The sequence below is a fragment of the Aethalodelphis obliquidens genome, unplaced genomic scaffold, assembly GCF_003676395.1.
Source record: "Aethalodelphis obliquidens isolate GAN/ISIS:26980383/991018 unplaced genomic scaffold, ASM367639v1 scaffold81, whole genome shotgun sequence".
Classification (NCBI taxonomy): domain Eukaryota; kingdom Metazoa; phylum Chordata; class Mammalia; order Artiodactyla; family Delphinidae; genus Aethalodelphis; species Aethalodelphis obliquidens.
In genome coordinates this window covers 3,755,299-3,774,712 of record NW_020838025.1, presented here as the reverse complement: position 1 = coordinate 3,774,712, position 19,414 = coordinate 3,755,299, and the positions used below count along the sequence as shown (strand labels likewise).

At 39.8% G+C, this 19,414-nt stretch overlaps 2 protein-coding genes across 2 annotated transcripts in view; one reads left to right on the top strand and one right to left on the bottom strand.

Moving 5' to 3' along the window:
• Positions 1-19,414, top strand: part of MED12L (mediator complex subunit 12L) — a 330,647-nt gene that overhangs the window by 92,835 nt on the left and 218,398 nt on the right. Inside the window, exons 14-16 of the mRNA XM_027092812.1 lie at positions 2,656-2,782; positions 6,037-6,251; positions 8,516-8,692. Of these exons, the coding sequence (XP_026948613.1) occupies positions 2,656-2,782; positions 6,037-6,251; positions 8,516-8,692 (519 nt within the window). The remainder of the gene's footprint in view (positions 1-2,655; positions 2,783-6,036; positions 6,252-8,515; positions 8,693-19,414) is intronic.
• Positions 12,553-18,255, bottom strand: GPR171 (G protein-coupled receptor 171). The gene is made up of 2 exons (XM_027092826.1): positions 18,147-18,255; positions 12,553-14,000 (listed from the first exon to the last, which is right to left on the bottom strand). Exon 2 carries the CDS (start codon positions 13,939-13,941, stop codon positions 12,982-12,984), a length of 960 nt encoding a protein of 319 aa, XP_026948627.1. The 5' UTR covers positions 13,942-14,000; positions 18,147-18,255; the 3' UTR covers positions 12,553-12,981.

Below are 19,414 nucleotides of genomic sequence, written 5' to 3'. Positions count from 1 at the left end.
AAGAATATACAAATTCACATAAGGACTCCATAGTAGGATCCCTCTAAGTCGATGAAGCCAATAATTTATATTCTGGACTACTTTAAAATAAAACTTCAATACCTGATTTACAATGGAACTCTCCCTTTGTGAGGTTAAGGCACACACACATACACAGATGTCTGTGCACTGGGTATTATATACATCTGTGTATATGTACACACGGGTAGTGGATCTAGAAAGACTTTCTTGAGGCAGTCCTGACTGTGAGGTTACAGATGCCAATTTGTATTCGTTTTTGAGATTGTGTTCTGGCCCCAGGAGAGAGCAATTAAAGCCTCCGGAGTAGATTAGAAGGGAACAAGCAAAGCTAACCTCGTCAGCATTAGCTTTGTTGAAGGAAAGCTTCCAAGTGAGCCTTCCTTTCTGCCTGTGGGGCCTGGCGGGGGCAGCTCTGGAGAAGGCATGTGTGTGATCTGACCAGCCTTGTCACCTCTCCCCTGGACAGCTGTGACCGCAGGGCCTCCTGCCTAGTGTCTCCCTCCCTCCCGTGTTCCCCACCATCCTCCCCCCAGCAGCCAGAGACGCCTTTTCAAAATGGACACAGATCACATTGTCCCCTTCCTGAAACTCCCAGCGGTTCCTTCCCGTGACCCACAGAGCCTCACAGGAGGCCCGCAGCTGCCCTTCCCACCTCCTCCGGGACCTCCCTCCGCTGGGTGGCACACAGCCCCAGCTCCTCTGGTCTTCACTGTCCTCACACGCACCATGCCCGTGTTTCTCTTGGGGCCTTTGCTCTTTTTTTTTTTTTTTGGCGGTACGCGGGCCTCCCACTGCTGTGGCCTCTCCCGTTGCGGAGCACAGGCTCCGGACGCGCAGGCTCAGCGGCCATGGCTCATGGGCCTAGCCTCTCCGCGGCATGTGGGATCTTCCCGGACCGGGGCACGAACCCGCATCCCCTGCATCGGCAGGCGGACTCTCAACCGCTGCGCCACCCGGGAAGCCCGGGCCTTTGCTGTTGCTGTTCCTCCCGGGTGGCACGCTCGGTGCCCCGCTCTTTACACGGCCGTTCCTGTTTCCGGAGGTGCCGCTTCCTGTCTAGCATTCCTGGCTCAACATGTGTCACCTCCTCAGGAAGCTCCTCCATCCCCACCTTAGGTACAGGTAACGGCACCCACCCCTCGGCCCCTCTTTCTCAGGCAGCTCTGTTTTACTTTCCTCATTGGCTTCTCAGTTCATGCCTGGTGCCCTCTTATTGCCTTCTTATTTAACGCCTATGAGAGTAAGTTTGGCAACAGGGGCCTTGCTCACCCTGTTCAGGGTTGTGTTACTGATAATACACCTGCTTCCTATGACAGTATTAAAAAATGAAATAGGAAGAATATTTTCCTAGACATCTTCTGTTGGGAAAGCACTGTTCCCCAAATACAAAAGGCCATGTCGTTGAAATTGGGGCTTAAGGATATTGATGCTAAGGTGTAAACCACATGGCCCCTTTTACAATGGCCAAATTAGGAAAAGCGTTGCATTGCTTTTTTTCCTACGTCTTTATGAATAGAATATATTCTACAGCGAATTGCAATGATGAAACTTCAGTAACTAAAGTTGAATTCCTCAAATTTCATTGCTCCTTCTGGATTGTTTTTATTGTGTCTTCCCCTCCCCGCTTGTGTATCCCAGAACACCACCCACACCCCTACCACTCACACACACACACGCATAGTCACACACACTAACGCACTCACGCACACGCACACACACTCACACTCACACTCAGAAGAGGTTCACATATAGATGAGTAATTTTAATAGGTATAAATGTATTCATAGCTAAAAATGTATTCTCTCTGAAATGTTTAAGATAATTGATTTCTATTAGTCAATTTTCAAAATTTGACCTTTATAAAGAGAGGATGGATTGAATAAATGATATCTAAATATAATATTTTAATATTAAAATAGATAATGAAAATGGGAAGAATCAAAGGAATATCAAAAAGAATAGAGAATGCGGTTCTGATTGCTTCTAAACTGTTTCTTTACCGGTCTTCCAACAAGTCCTGACCTTAAGAATGTAGAAGTTAAACAGCTTCTCTAGATGTGTTTCATGAACTGTGGAGATTCCAGGAGGTTCTGAGAGAGCTTCTTGGTGAAGTGTGATGAGTGAAACGATCTTATTAGAAGAATAATGTTAGTTTTCTCATTTGATACCACACCTCCCCACCATACTCATAAATTCACTGCCTGACAAAAACAAACACAAAAGAATCAAACGCAATGATACATGCCCAAATATTTCTCGGAGGGAATACCATTAAACATGAACTATTTAAAAATGAAGACAACCTCAAATTATTTTTAGCAGTTTTGCATAGGGGTAATGAGTAGTTTATTGTACTGTATTACACATCAGCGGATATGCATACTGTGCTATGCAGAGTATGTCATTCACATGAATAATGTTTTTCACAGGGGTTCTTTGAAATCATTTAAATTGTTCGGGGGCAGTTTCCCTCAACTTTTAGAAATTATATTCACTTATGATGCATGGCCCTCAAATAAATACAGAAATCTCAATGAATTTTGCCTGTTTTATCCAAGAACATAAATGTTAATAAAAAACACATTTCAAACTTGTCCTCTATAATTAACTTTGCCTGTTTATTTTTAATCTTAGAGATGTGGTGAATCAGAGGTCTTAGATGAGAAGGAGTCCATTTCTTCAGCCTCTCTTGCTGGATCTAGTTTGCCTGTTTTCCAGAATGTTCTGCTAAGGTTTTTAGATACACAGGCCCCCTCGTTGTGTAAGTAAAGCTCTTTGCTTTTAGATCTTAACTAAGGGGATTGACCTTTTTTGGAATTGATCAGACAGGGGAGAAAACCCTCCCCCCTCCCTTATCTGTAATCTTATCAAAAGTTCTTTGTACTGAATATAACGCATCTTTTACCAGCAAAATTTTGTAGCCTATTTTCAATGGAGACTTTTATGCGATTTTAGAATCAGGCAATCTTGAAAGACTTAAAAATTTCCAGAGTTTTAATAGTTAAAACAATAAGTCGGCTCATTCCCTTGTGTTTGGTGGACTAATTTTCCCTTTCTAGATCTTTCTTAGCAAAAGAGAGGAGCTAAGGTCTTGTGATGTTTATTATATATATATTGTGATTATGAACTTTCTCTTTTTGCACTGTTTTCTAAATTCCTGATTTTCTAACTTCTGACATTAAAAGGGGGAAAACATAAAACAAAAGTACCTTATAAGCAGGTCTCAGGAACTAGTTTGTAAAGCTGGTTGGCTGCTTGCCTACACTCTCTCGGATGTTCATGTCCTATCATGTTCTTTTTGTGTCTTTATTCCATTGTTGGTGGGGAGAGGGGGATCTGGGGAATAAACAACCACCCAGTGGCTTCATACTGTAGGTGGAAACTTTAAAGAAATCATTTGTGTGAGCTAAGTGGGCTTGACCTTTATTCTGAGGTTTTCATCTGACGAAGGACAGCAGGGAGGGTCTCAGGACAGATGGTGATGGAAAAACAGAAAAATGGCAAAAAGTGACAAATGATAGGAGAGAAAAGAGTGGAAGGGAGAGAAGGGAGCCATCTGTGGAGAAGAGGTAAAGCAGCAAGAAACAGCACTGCTTCCTGCTCCTCTGAGGAGGGCCTCCTTTAGGGTTGAGTGACACCGGGGGGTGAGGTTCTTTTAGTTACTTGGTGGCTGCTCTAGGCTAGAGGGAGGACAAGAGCCCCAGCCAAGCTGGTGGTCGGAATGTAGGGAGCAGTGATGAAGCCTGGAGAAGGGAGCAGAGAGAGGAAAAGACAGGAGAGATTCCGGAGAGGAGGAAACACGTTGTCAGGGATGGACGTCAGCAGCTCTGACTTACCTCGTGTCCTGGGGGAGACAGACATTTGCCCTTCGCTCCGCTCATCGTGTCCCCATTCCTGTTGCCAAAGAAATTGGGGAAGAACTTCCTCCTCCTACGCCTTGCTTGCTCTGGATCCCGCTCACTGCTCTGTCAGAGAAAGCTCTTCTGCTTCTCTGCATCGAGCTTGCCCATCATTGGCTTTGGAGATGGGCGAGAGCATACATTTAGGCTTAAGGTTTAGGGCACTGAGTGTAGTATTCCCTGGATCCAGCTGTTGTCTTTATTGGTGTTTGTGAATGTGATGGTACCAGGGACTGAGCTTTGTACGTTTAGTCTCAGTACTTCAGTCATTTTTTAACCTTCTCTCAAAGGTGCAGATACAGAGTTTTACAGCTGCGATACTAAAAGTCATAATGTGAGTGAAATAGACTGGCTATGAATCTAAAAAGATGGCACAGCTCCATCTTGGGGCCCTTTTTATTCCGTTATCCCTTTTTCTTTTCAGTGGATCCCACTCACGAGTTTTTTCCAGTACCACCTGAATTATGGTTCTATTGTGAAGTCTCCTTTGAAAAAGTGCAAACCACTCTCCCCCAAAACACAGATACACTCTAGGTAGAACAAACAGTCATGAGTCATGAATCATGAGCAGTTATAATAGTAAAACCAGAGGAAAGCAGTCTAGCCCTGTTTTTTTTTTTTTTCTTACTTGAAATTTTGTGTGTTTGCATGATTACTTAAATCTTCGTTCATTTGCCAGGGACCACTACCTCTAATCTAGAAATGGTGTTCAGAACACTGGATACTATTGATATTTTTCAGTTACAGTGGGACAATCAAAACTGGCGTGCCACAGCAAAGGAAACTATAAACAAGACGAAAAGACAGCCCTCAGAATGGGAGAAAATATTTGCAAACGAAACAACTGACAAAGGATTAATCCCCAAAATATACAAGCAGCTCATGCAGCTCAATATCAAAGAAACAAACAACCCAATCCAAAAATGGGCAGAAGACCTAAATAGATATTTCTCCAAAGAAGATATACAGATTGCCAACAAACACATGAAAGGATGCTCAACATCACTAATCATTAGACAAATGCAAATCGAAACCACAATGAGGTATCACCTCACTCCGGTCAGAATGGCCATCATCAAAAAATCTACAAACAATAAATGCTGGAGAGGGTGTGGAGAAAAGGGAACCAACCCTCTTGCACTGTTGGTGGGAATGTAAATTGATACAGCCACTATGGAGAACAATATGGAGGTTCCTTAAAAAACTAAAAGTAGAACTACCATATGACCCAGCAATCCCACTACTGGGCATATACTCTGAGAAAACCATAATTCAAAAAGAGTCATGTACCACAATGTTCACTGCAGCTCTATTTACAATAGCCAGGACATGGAAGCAACCTAAGTGTCCATCGACAGATGAATGGATAAAGAAATGTGGCACACATATACAATGGAATATTACTCAGCCATAAAAAGAAACGAAATTGAGTTATTTGTAGTGAGGTGGATGGACCTAGAGTCTGTCATACAGAGTGAAGTATGTCAGAAAGAGAAAAACAAATACCGTATGCTAACACATATATATGGAATCTTAAAAAAGAAAAAAAAGGTTCTGAAGAACCTAGGGGCAGGACAGGAATAAAGATGCAGACGTAGAGAATGGACTTGAGGACACAGGGAGGGGGAAGGGTAAGCTGGGACGAAGTGAGAGAGTAGCATGGACATATATACACTACCAAATGTAAAATAGATGTTAGTGGGAAGCAGCCGCATAGCACAGGAAAATCAGCTCGGTGCTTTGTGACCATCTAGAGGGGTGGGATAGGGAGGGTGGGAGGGAGGTTCAAGAGGGAGGGGATATAGGGATATACATATATACGTATAGCTGATTCACTTTGTTATACAGCAGCAACTAACACAACAATGTAAAGCGATTATACTCCAATAAAGATGTTAAAAAAAATAAAACAATACAAATTTAAAACAAAACAAACAAAAAACCTGGTGTGCCAGTTCTGTGCAAAATGCTAGAGCCTCATAATTTTCCAATAAATCCCTTATTTTGTTAAAAGAAAAATAAAAGATAGTGAAAATATTGTTAAAATTAGTCATTGTTTTTTTTTCCCCTACCCAGTTGAGGAAACTGATTCTTGATTGAATTTGTTTCTTGACAGCGGATCCAAACAGTGAATGTGAGAAGGTGGAATTTGTCAACCTGGTGCTGCTCTTCTGTGAGTTCATCCGGCACGACATCTTCTCCCATGACGCCTACATGTGCACCCTCATCTCTCGAGGAGACCTGTCCATCACCGCCTCCACTCGGCCCCGGTCGCCAGCAGGAGAGCATGCAGACGAGCACTATGCAAAGGACCATGACGTGAAGATGGAGGTATGGCCCTGGGAGGGGTGTTCCACCCCCAGAAACCAGACTCTGCTGGGGAACCGCTGTCAGAGGGATTATGTGGTGGTGGAAGGGCGATCGTTTCCAGTTGTACTCTTCTTGCTTCAAAGCTCATTTATCTCTGCTCCTCACTCACACACAAAAAATTTGGACTGTAGTTTATATCTCCTAGAATTTTCTTTTGGATATGCTAAAACTAGTAATGAAAAGATTTGACAGGCTATCACATTTTTCATTGGATTGGAATTATATTCTTCCAATTTTACGTATTTCTAATCTCCAGTTTTCCTTTAATGTGGAGCCTCGAAATTGGACTTGTTTTGGCCCTAACATCCTGTCTGTTTTCGTTCTAAGGAGCATCTTTTCTCCAATGTATCATTCGTTACTTATATCGCTCTTTTATACGTATGTTTTTGTCATAACACATCGTATTTGCATTTCAATTAATTAAAAATTTAATCTCTCTCAAATGTTGCAGAATTGCTCTTTTTAACAAATTACTTTATACTGTATGACTTCATAATTTTCTGCCAATTTCTTGTATTTTGGACATTGTTCCAGATACTTACGGAAATTTTCGAGGCAAAATACATGAAGTTGGTGATGGGAAATAGTAGAAAATGATGAGAGATTGTGACAGTTTTTTAAAAATAAAGCCTCACATTGGTTCTGAGAGAGTTTAAGCGTGTACTATGATGATATTTTAAAAATAGTGGCTATCCTTGTAATTTAAAAACCTGCAATTAAAATTGCACACTTGAATTTGTAGTTTGTATTCTTAAGATTTTTAAAAATTGTTTCTTTAATGTAAATACTTTTGTTTCTAAATTTGTCCACAGTAGAAGTTAAAAAGAGTAAAAAATAAAGTTACTTTACCTGTTTATGCCTTTTCTATGTTTCTGTTTTCTCTTTTCTATTTTTGGACGTCAAGGTATCTTATTACCTTAAATATACTCTTAGATTTTTCTTACTAAGGCAAGTTGGTGAGCGTGTGACTGGGAATACCCCCAAGAAGGAAATTATGGCCAGTTTGTTTTTAATCAGGAAGTTTGTGTCCTTTTTCCCTTAAAATATCACGGAAGTTAAATCTTTTTCTTCATGAGGGCAAATAATGTGACTTTGTAAAGCAATGGGTGTCTTAACTTCCTTTTCTTTTTATTGAGAACAAAAGACACTAGGGGGAAAAGGGGCATAAGATGGTTTAAAATGTCACTGTCGTGTTTTAGCTCCAGCTTCTTAATGAACTACAAAATGTACAACGTGACTTTCTTTCTCTGACAATTATTAGGAACAGACTATTATGGCGCATATGGGCATTGACTCAGGAACTCCTAATATTTTTGATGAAGTAGACAAGAGTGACTTTAAAACTGACTTTGGTTCGGAATTTCCAGTAGGTTCAACCTTCAAACTCTTATTGACCATTAACCACTCCTCCCCACCTCTGCCCCAACTGTCTCTGTCCTTCTGCCCCTTGCCCTGTGCATTGGAATGAACTATGTACTTGTGATGTGAATGTCATCCTCTCGCATTCCACCCGAGCCCTCAGTTAATCATCTCATGCAGTTTATCTCATTTCAGCTCATCCTCAGTTTTGGCTGCCTTGCCTCCTTTTGTACATTCTAACAGTCCCATCCTCCTGGTTGACTGTGACTCCTTTGTTCATTTAGAGATCATTATCTCAGGAATACATGAATGTCGTTTCCTCAGGACAGCCCATGTTGATTTGCTGAATGTGCGTTCAGCTTCTCAATAACAGCTTTCCTGGCTCTGGACTTGTTATACCTTCTTCTACTTCATCTCGGTATAATTACAACGTGTTCTTCCTCAGGGATCTCAATGTGTAACTAACTCTTTATGAAAACACATGTTGCTTGGGGTACAGACTAAAACCTTTAGATCTGTTGTTCATGAGCTTTATTAGTGAATTATTTCTGTGTATATGTTTTTCTAGGAAATGTAGCCCTATGAGGAGAACACTTACCTATAAGTCTGATTTTCTCTCTGGTCCTCCAGGAAATGTAGCTGTGCACGTGTCTTACGTGTGTGGTTGTCATTGTCTCATCTTCAGGATGGGGGGTGATGCTAATGATCTGAATGTGAAACTTGTGCAAATTAACACAGTCTATTATTTTGCTCATTGGTTAAATAAGGAAAGGATATGGTGTGAGTGTCTTGTGGGTGTGAAGTTCTGTGTTTTAGTTTTGCTCTCTTTCATTTACAATCTCCAACATTTGTTTTACATGACTTAGATTTTTTCTCCCGTGCCTGGAGAGTCCTGTGAGAATGCTAACCCTTCCCTGGGCAGAAGAATGTCAGTTAACGGTGAGAAGCTGTTGAAGAGAGAAAAACCAAGGGAGTTAATTTTTCCATCTAATTATGACCTCCTGCGACATCTGCAGTATGCAACCCATTTCCCCATACCTCTGGTAAGTCACAGCTTGTCAGTTGGCAACCTGATTATTTCACTGCAGGGTCATTGACCATTGATTATTCAACTGCTTGCCTGCGTACTACGTATGATAGCAGGTGAGTTTTTGCCTTCACTACTTCTTTTGTTATTGATTCTCATCATGTAGCTTATGTGCTCATGTAGTCCAAGTTAGTGGTGTGATACTACTACTGGCTGGCTAGATTTAACAGAATTTTCTATGTCAATGTCCTTTTATCAAGAGCATCTGAGTCACTGCACGTGATGTCTGAATGTGTTTTCCTCCTTCAATTTGAAACTCATTTACTGAGTAGCCTCTATGTGCACTGTGTTGTGGTGGGTACTTTTGGTATTATACAGACGAGTAAGAATTTTTGGGCACAGGAAAGATGAATAAGATAGGAGGGAGACAAATGTCTATAAAATGACAAGCACCAAAGTAAGTGCAGTAATTAAGTAAAAACCCAAGTGTCCACTGGAAGGAGAACCGTTTGACATTCCTGCGTCTCTTTCACTCTCAAAGAATAAATATTGGAAAGGGGAAGAGCATCTGGTTGAGCAATCGGTAATGGCTTCACAGAAGAGGCTGTGTATGAGGTGGACTTGGATTTTGACCTGTTGACTCTAAGAACTGGATAGCATATGGAAAACAGTTGCCAGGAAATTTAGTGTTTTGAGTCATAACAAGTGATATGCTTTACTCTGAAGGGAAACAAGATTAGTTTTTTTGATATTTGTAGTGAAAATGGGGCCAAAATTTGTAAATTTTTTTTTTTTTAATTCTTAGGTTCACTATTATCTTTTTCCCTGGAATTTTATTTTAAGTGTAATTTCAGTGAGTCTTTTTTTTTTCATTGAAGACCATTATTATTATTATTATTTTAACAAAAAATGTAATTGTGAGGTACGTATTATGTTATTTCCTGGATATCTTTGAGGAGTTTTGATCTCTAGGCTAAATATTTTCTTAAATTTGTTTATTTTTTGGTTATTTTTGAACACTCTCCGAAATGACTTTCAAAATCACTACACGCATATATTTTTTTCTTGTTACAATTGAGAACCCCTTGTTAATTTTTCTATGCCCGGGGCTATATCAAAAGTAGCTACAATTTTTTCTTGTTCATCACTGGCTGAATATATCAATATTTTTCAGCTGCTACCTGTAGGCATCACTCATTTCCCACATAATGGAATAACTTCACTGTTTATTTATGGCAGCCAAAAAGAGTAGCCTGATATTTTAGAGATGTATCCTGAAGAATTCATGGCTGAACTATCATGATGTCTGTGATTTGTTTTAAAATGGAGTCAAAAAGACTCCATGCTGAAGTCTGGAGTTAATAATAACGCACCGGCGTTAATTTCCTAGTTTTGACAAATGTATTGTGGTCTGTAAGGCATTAGCTTTAAGGGCAAACTAGACGAAGAGTATGTGGGAACTCTCTATACTATCTTTATACCTTTTCTGTAAATTTTAAATTATTCCAAAATAAAAAGTTTATTTAAAAAAATGGACAGGGGAAATGAAGGAAAGGAAATATGGCAAAAAGTTGAAAATGGTTCAAATTGGTTGAGGGTTCTGTGCTCTTCTCTTTCGGTGAGCAGCGCTTTGGACGTCTCCCTCGCCCGTGTGTGGGTGTGAGAGCAGGGGGCTGCCCAAGCATGGTCTTCTTTCCTCTGTTGTTCGTGTGGCCTTTGGTGACACAGGGGTTCCCAGCACTTAGCATTCTCAAGACTGTCCCCTTCCTTAGAGGAAAGAGCATGAATGATGTGACTATAAGCCTCACGGTGAGTTATGACATAATTCAACTGTAATGTGCAATCATAAAAGAACTGCTAGAAAATTGATGTTGTAGCGTGCAATTTTTTAACAGCCTTCTCTCACCAATTGTCCAGAAGCTCCTTTCCTGGGAGGGAAATTTAGAATAAGCCATCAAAAACGGGGAAATAAAAGTATATATTAATAGAACAGTGACGTTAGGAATGCTGTAGTGAGTCTGGTTCTCTTCCTTAATAAAAGGGAAAACTCGACTAGCCAATCATGCATGTGAGGAGAATATAAGAATATGATTAAAAAAACAAAGTTTTTTTTTTCCTCTCCTTTGTCTCTCAAATGTGGCTCTAGTGAGTGAAGGCCAAGGAGAGAAGACTAAAAGGGGACTTGACCAAAAGATTCAGGAAAGTAAACTAGTTTCATATATGGTCGTATATGAATGTCTTGATCTGCTCTTCAGTAAAAACATGTTCTTAGATTGCCAACAAGCACAGGTTCTAGTGTCTAGGCATTCTCCCAGCCTGTACCACAGGTGAGTCACTTAGACCCTGTCCGTGTTAGATATGTGATGCCGACTGGGGTTCCTATCATTAGCACTAGCTAGCTGGAGTTTGTCCAGTATCTACCCTGTTATAGGTGTAAGAGGCACTTTTTAGTGCATTTTCTCCTTTACTGTTCTCTTCAAACTCAAGAGAATGTATTATAAAATTGTGGATAGGAGTCGTCTTTAGGGTTCAAGCTTCAGAAAATAGTTCTCAGTGCACAGCTAAAAAAATGAGTCTGGAATCAAACTTGTTAGCTTCCAGGAACACCATTTCTTTCTTTCTTTTTTTTTTTCTTTCCCCATCCTTTGAGATCATTTATTTTTATTGAGGTAATGTGGATTGATAACATTGTATGTTTCACGTGTACAACGTTATATGTCTACTTCTATATCCACTACAGCCGCGGTCCCCAACCTTTCTGGCACCGGGGACCGGTTTCATGGAAGACAGTTTTGCCACGGATGGGGTGGGGGAATTGCTCAGGCGGTAACGCGAGCGCTGGGGAGCGGCGGATGAAGCTTCGCTCGCCGGCCCCGCCCCTCACCTCCTGCTGTGCGGTTCCCGACAGGCTGCGGACCACTAACAGTCCTCGGCCTGGGGGTTGGGGATCCCTGCCTTACAGAGTGCTCACCCCCCAAAATTTAGTTTTCCTCTGTCACCGTACAGTTGATCCCCTTTACCCATTTCATCCTCCTCCCCAGTCCTTCCCCTCTGGTAACCACCACTCTGTTCTCTGTGTTTGTTTTTGTTTGAGGAATACCATTTCTTAATCATTGCAGCTAATGCAAATGCATTACCAATTGTTTTAATGTCGGCTTTTGTAACCGAAACAAAAAACAGATACAAAGCCTTAGGTATGCTTGTCTAAACTTTTCAGCCTTCTTTTCCCTAAATAAGTATTTTATTTATTACCAACTATTGAATCCATTCTGCATTACTGGCATTTGAGAGAATTTGATCAACGGGTTGTGACCCTGAGAGAAGAGTCACCCATTCTTTAAACTGCCGTCCCTACATGGGGTCAGACTCATCTTCAGGACCTGGCTGGCACCCATCAGCCCAGCACGTGCTGCATTTCTGACAAGGCCTTGCTATGTGGTGTCGGCCTGTCTGTCTTAAGACCATGTGACTGGTGCTATTTTTCCATACCTTTGATGTGAGTTCCAAAACAGTAGTTTTAGCAGTTAGTATAATTTAACAACCCCCCTTGAAAATGTTATGGGGTCTATTTCATATTGCTACAAAATAATACTAAGAACTCACTGGATTTGTCATTACTGACAGTAGGAAATCTTTATTTATAGCCTACAGGTAGAATATAAGGATATATAGTACATTAAAAACTATCCATGTATTTCCAAGCCTTTTTAAATTAAGCTTAAAAAAAAAGCTTAAGAGAATTTCAAGCTATTGTGGTAGGAAACAATTAGCTATTAAAAATTGGAGTAGTGAGCTAAAAGGTTACCATTTTGGAAGGGATGGATTAAAACAAAATCAGGCACAGCCCAGGTGGTTTCATGTAACAAATCAGCTGGCTTTTTTTTTTTTAAAGCCATCTAAAGGACTTTAAATCCTATTGCTGAAGGGCGTCCCGGAAACTGACATGGAGGTTATTTTGCATATTTCTATCAGGAAGTCAGTTCCAGGCCTTTAAATGAATACCTCATGAATACTTCAGTCTGTGTCATAGAGCTCATTTAGATTTCAAGGATACTGCAGGGTTTATGTCGGCGCAACAAGAGGTTTTAGTTTTTTGTACAAACGTTTGGGTTAAGGAGCATCGACAACCACGAGAGTACTGCTTGGCTTGCGTGTAGAAACAGGGTTTCTCAGTGAACCAAGCCACATTCGCTAGCTGCCTGTGTTTTTACTCATGGAGGCTCTTTTTTCCCCTCCTTCCCAGCAGTTTTGTACACTCAATTGTCCAGTAAGGCAGGAAGAGACAGCGTGAGAAAATCCCATATTTTATGCATTGTTTTCACCACTTGATTTTTCTTTCTGAGCCTTGGTCTCCTTACGTGAAGCAAACGTCTCCGTGACCTTTAAGCGGAAAGCTTTTGAGAGGTGATAGTACAGGATCGGATCAAAACACAGGTTGGACACAGCCAGCAGCAGCGTGGCCTCCTTGGCTTTGAAAAGTGAAATCCTGGTGGAGCAGTCAGATATGACCTCTGTCTGGCTGAGGGTGTATGGGATTCGGACAATGTGATAAGGAACAAAGCATATGATGTAGCCTGTAGTCACCAAAAGTATATTGATGAGAGCTCTTTTCACATTTGGATAGTTTTCATGGTCTTTGTTTCTGTAGAGTTGTCGAATGACAAGGCAGTTAGATATTAAGATGATGGCTGAGAAATTGAAGAATATTGCGATGCATATGAAATTTGTCATCAAATGCCAGTTTCTTCCAAACTCCTGTTTGAATTCCACGCAACCCACGTTGGGCTTTTCCTTCACATCTTTGATGGGAATTACCATGTTCGGCAGCATTATAAGAAGGACCATCAACCATACAACAGTCGAGATCATTTTGGCAAATCCAGGTTCTTGTATTCGATAAATCTTGCAGCTGTATGTCAACTGAAGACAGCGATCAATGCTAACAAATGCTAGGAAGATAATTGATAAGTACATATTAATGTAGATGAGGCAGGCTGTTACTTGGCAGTGGAATATCCTCAGCTTCCAGGGGGCCACGCCCAAGTCGACAGTGATTTTTACTGGTAGTGCCAGAGTAAGCAGGAAGTCGGCTGTAAGCAAATTAATTAAGTATATGCTTACACACCTGTGATTTGTGTTTTTCTGTATGAAAGCCCAGGCTGCAAAACAACTTCCAATAATTCCAACAAGGAAAACTAAGTAAAAAAAATATGTGAACGGCTCCAGGTCTCTGTAAACTGGGCAGAAGGTAGAACTGTTGGTCATCCTTACTTTCCCTCAAGATGACGCTGTCCCCACCCCCAAAAAAAAAAAATCCAAAGTATCTGTTAAAATAGAAAACAAAGGGGAGAGAAGGGAGGTTAATAATTCAAATTGGATATTATTTTCTTCATAGCACAATTGCATTCACAAAACCACGGTCACAGTCTCTCTGCCTCTTAGAATTGTATTGGTGAACTTACTAGATTGTGTGGACTGGTGGGACCATCTTAGATTATGAGGAAGCCTGGGTTTTCCATGGTCAGATTTTATGATTTTGGGAAATCCCGCGTAGGTTGCTTCTAGAAAGGATATTTTTGACTTCACACTTTTGCATTCTGAGAGCTCTTTTGTTACCAGTTGGGTTGGAAGTTAGTTTGCAGAGGAGATAAGTGAACTGAAATTCTGAGAAATAGAGAGAGGAAACAAAAGGGTTTGGTTGTGGCTGAGCCTGAAGAGCCTCTCAATGAGGCTTTCTGGCTTTCTGTTCTCATAGATTGACAGCTCTTCATGCTAGCGGAACCTAGGCTGGAACCTGGGGGAGGTGAGGAAGGACAGAAAATTGTACTAAAATCTGAAAGATTCTATCTAAAATGTAGGCCTTTTATTGTGTAACCCACTAGAACATTTTCACAATGAGAATTTCATTTCGTTTTTCTTTTTTTGGCAGAAAAAGTTGTAGGATTAGACTCTGGTCTTGCCTTGTGGCGCTAGATTCGTGATGGTGCAGACCTGTGCTATCCAGTTTGGTAGGCTGCAGCCACCTGTGACCGTTAAGCCCTTGAAACGTGACCAGTACAAATTGATGTGTGCTGTAAGTGCAAAGTACCCACTGGGTTTTAAAGATTTAGTGTAAAATATTATAAAGAATAGTGCAAGTAGTAAAATTGTACTATTTTATGCAGATAGTACAACAATTAGTAAAATATGTCTTTAATTTTTATATTGAGCACATCTTGAAATGATATTTTTGATATATTAGGTTAAATATATTATTAAAATTAGCCTGTTTCTTTTTGCTTTTTTAAGTGTAGCTGTGAGATAATTTTAAAGTACCTTTGTGGTTTGCTTTATATTTCTCTTGAACAGTGCGTGTATAGATGTTTCCATGTCAGTGTTGGTGAGAAGTTTGACTAAGAACGTATTTTAAAGGCTTCTAGGGCAAGGATGTATGATCATTGGTTACACCGTTCTCAAGGAGAAGCTCAGTTGTATATATAGATGTTTGAAGACATCTAACTTTAACACTTGAGGTTTTTTTTTTTTCCTTCTCCTTCTTCTTCTTTCATTGTGGATTTTGCAGCACTCAGGGCTAGAAGTTTAAGACCTACCCTTAGAACCGCTGTGATCATCACTGATGGTGACAAAATCTTGTCACGTTCCCTTCAAATCTGGAACATTGGGTAATTTATAGCACAAGTTAAAACAAACTGGGTATCATTTATTCCCTTTGACCTGGTCTAGTCAAACTCAGGCTCTTTGGGCCGCAGGTATTCTTCCTGGTGCTACTTCCTGATAAACACCCTCCTCATGCATCTTAAACACCTTTCTTCCTTTGTTTTAATAATCAGAAGATCGCTTTTGTGTTCTGGCAAGAAAAAATTGATATGTGGCTTGTAAAAATAGCAAATAGTAAGTATAGTGGCTATGAAGGCCAAATAAGCCCATTCTCTGAAACGTCCTTTTAAAAAACAAACAAGAACTTCAGAAGCCTTTCTGAATCTTAATTCTCCTAATTATTTAATGATCCATTATGTACCTCTTGGGGTGAAACGGTATGCAAGTGGATGGATAAGGCAGATGTACATAAAACTTTCTAAGTTAAAGTGACATTTAAGGGGTATACGTCCTTCGCCTTTCCGTACCTGAGATAGGACTTGAGGGTCCATGAATAATGTCATTCTGTACTAAACTCAATGAAAGTAATCAAGCACTTACTTTGTGTCTGGCACCATGCCAAGTACTTTACACGTACTTATTTAACCTTTCATTATTTCTGTCACGTAGATGTTATTATCCCTGTCTTACAGATGAGAAAACTGAGGCACCACAAGGCTAACACTCAGGGTTATATAGCTGGTAAGTTATAGAGCCAGGAGTCCCACCCAGACAGTCTGATCTCAGAAGCCATGTTCAAAATCACTTCGAAACTTTATCTCAATAATAACAACAGTAATAATGATGTTGATGATTATTATTATTTGGAGTAACAATTTAAAAATTCTATTCCCATATAGGTCATTACAGAGTACTGAGTAGAGTGCCCTGTGCTATAGAGTAGGTTCTTATTAGTTATCTATTTTATATACAGTAGTGTGTATATATGTCAATCCCGATCTCCAAATCTCTCTCTCCCCTTCCCCCTTGGTAACCATAAGTTTGTTTTCTACATCTGTGACTCTACTTCTGTTTTGTAAATAGGTTTCAATGGTACCTTTTTTTTTTTTTAGATTCCACATAGAAGCAATATCATATGATATTTGTCTTTCTTGTTATTATAGTAGCAAACCTTTACTAAGTGCTTACTATTGGGAGGAACTATAGTCTAAGCAATTTTCATGTAAAAGAGCAGAAATAAAGTATTCATTCTTTTTCCTAAATACTACTAGAAGATGTTTAGGCTCCATGTGTTTTGATGTTTCATTTTACAGTACATATATTGAAAAACCAAACCTAGCTTCTATCTTTTAATCCTAAACCTCCTTTACTTTCAAAATTCCTGTGACCTAGTCCCTCCGTATCATCCGCACTCTCTTCCTCCCAACTCTCTACTTTAGGTTGGTGGGATCTCTACTGTTCTGGGAGCTCTTCCTTCCTTCCTTCCTTTGTACTTTTCGTTGTGATACAATTTGGGGATCGTAGGATTCTAAGGATGGAGGGAACCTTTATTAATAGCATCTGGTCCAATCCCCAGATTTGAGGAGACTGAGGTCTAGCACTTGGGTGTTGGTCAAGGTTTCCCGGCTCGTTAGAGCAGGCTAGAATCCGACCTTGTTGATCATTCCCTAGACTCTCTGCCTTTATTCTTCCCAGCTCCAATCCTGCCTATCCTAAATGCCTGAAGGAAGCTCTTCAGGTCTGAAGTCTACTCTAGGCTTTACTGAATTCCTTATGACTTGACTTTTAATAGTAACCATTTATTTAGTACCTGGGCGTTCTAAACGTCCTTTTTGTTCTCTGGGTCAGAAGCTAGTGTTGGTGTAGATGGACCCTCATCTCCCACCTTTGCTCACTGTTCCTTTACCAAGTGCTAGGATTTTGGCCTATGCTGTTGTATTGCAAATGCTACATTATAAGAGAACTAACATATTATGTGTTTCTCGGAGCGCCCCTTTTGCTCATACAATTATAAAGTCTCATTTTATAGATGAATATGTGGTAAAGAGAAGGATTAGAAAATAATTTGTTTTGATCAATGAATATACTATGTAACTGGAACTGACCATCTATACCACTCATGGGTAATTTATTTAAAAATAATTACAGCGTAACTGTTCATTCGATAATGCTTGAGAGTCAGGCACTGCCTCGCCGTTGCTTTTCTTGAACCTCAGTCTGGATTTCAATGAAACACATATCTCTTTATTTAAAAATTTTGGTCTTATCAAGTAGAGGTTAAATTGTACTATAATAACATTCTGTGTTTTCTACCATGAATTTGAAAACTAAGTGCTTGATGAGTATTTTTTCAACCAGTTATTAGCCTGTGGACATCTGAGGTACCCAGATGTATTCCAGCAAAATCAAGAAAAGATTTCAAGTGTCTCCTTTGTTTGAGAGTGCCCATTGCTTAGAAACTCATTAGATATTTTTTTTACGGAAGTCACAATGGAATTTTCTTGAAATTACCTATCGTAATGTTCGTAGAGACCTGTTGTGCCCCGTCGTGAAGACCTACAACAATGGCCTTTCTCCATCCAGTTATAAAATCGAGTTACTGAATAGTTAAGCTTACCTATAAGTAAGCAGTATTCAGTCTTGTCTGAATTAAGCTGTCTTTCTGAAAGGGATGGATGAGGTCATCAGGTAGAAGAAAATTACAGCGTAGTGCACAGTGAGGATCTACTTGGAGTTTAATAATTGGTGCCTTCTTGCACAGCAACCTTATTACATGCTGGCATTTTCAACTTACATGGTTTAAGCGCTGAAAATCATAGATTTCCCTTCCATGGAAAGACATTTGGATATATTAAGTATTTAAAAAGACATACCTGGGGGTATATTCTCTGAGCCTCAGCGCGCCTTGCTCCCAGTCTGCAGAGAAGCGTGAGCTGTTTGGCTAGCTACAGCAGTAGCAGCCTCATTGCAGGACTGCCGGCTGCACTAACAATTTCCTTTCCTTTTTATGTGGTTTTAAAATGCTGCATATTGACGTAGATGAAACTGTGGTTTGCACATAGCTTAACTGTATGGAAGCCTCTTCAAGTCCTTTTCAATTTGGTGTAAGCTTTCTTAAACAATTCAGATTCGTCTCTTCTTTTAGAGGGAAGATTTTTATTCGTCTGTTGTAATACCTAGGTGTGATTTTTTGTTTTGAAAACACCCAAGATGTGTATTTCGTCATAATGATTTTAAAGAATGTCAATTTTTTGTGCCTTGAATGGTGTTGTGAGTTAAAGATATTAGGTGTTTAAGCAAAATTTCTTCAGTATACATACTGATACTCATCAGTCTTTCAGAGTTATAATTTAAAAAATGGTTGCAGTTTGGATCCTGCTGAGACGTCTATTAACAAACAAAAACGATATGGTCAAGTTTATGTTGTTAAATCTGGAAAGAGAAGAGGAAAATCATTATGTAGAGAGATAATCATTGTTAACGTTTTAGGTACATACGTTTTAAAATTTTTCTATGTGTTTACCCACTTAAAAATGTTATTATGTTGTGCATACTGTTTTATAGTTTGTAATCTTTTTATTCAAAAAGATACTGGATCTGTTTTTCTCAGTTATGAGAGTAAACCTGGGGTGCACATTTGTCAATTTGGCCCCAACGGCATAATGAATTGAGACAGGTGTTTAGTAATTAATAGATTCTATGAAAAGGGAAGCTCCAGTGTACATTTAAATTGTTTGGGTAAATGTTCATTCTTCCTGTGGGGGAGTGAGCGTGCCGGTCCAAAGGCGGTTTGTTAAGTGCAAAGCCATTGCCTGATCACTTAGGGTCTGGGTTTTTCTATTGCTTCATTGTCTTGGAGGGTACTTTGGTTTCATCTCTTTTTCTGTCAGTAATTCTTAGTTTTCCAAATAATAAAGAAAAAAGTCAGAAGAAACCTCTCTAGAATCTAAAATGCCTCCCTTTTGGTATTCACTTTGCTAAGGAAAAATCTCTCAAAAGACTAAATGAGGACTGTCAAGCTGGAGGGAATTTAAGGAGGATCTAGGGAACTTTTGAAAACAATAATGTGTCAAGATGCTTATGATGACAGTGTCCATTTGTTTCTGATACTCCGATGTTCTTTCGAATTCAGGTAGTTATT

Bases quoted from the DNA above. Each gene is read 5' to 3' on its own strand.
- GPR171 (XM_027092826.1), bottom strand. From the start codon at position 13,941: ATGACCAACAGTTCTACCTTCTGCCCAGTTTACAGAGACCTGGAGCCG.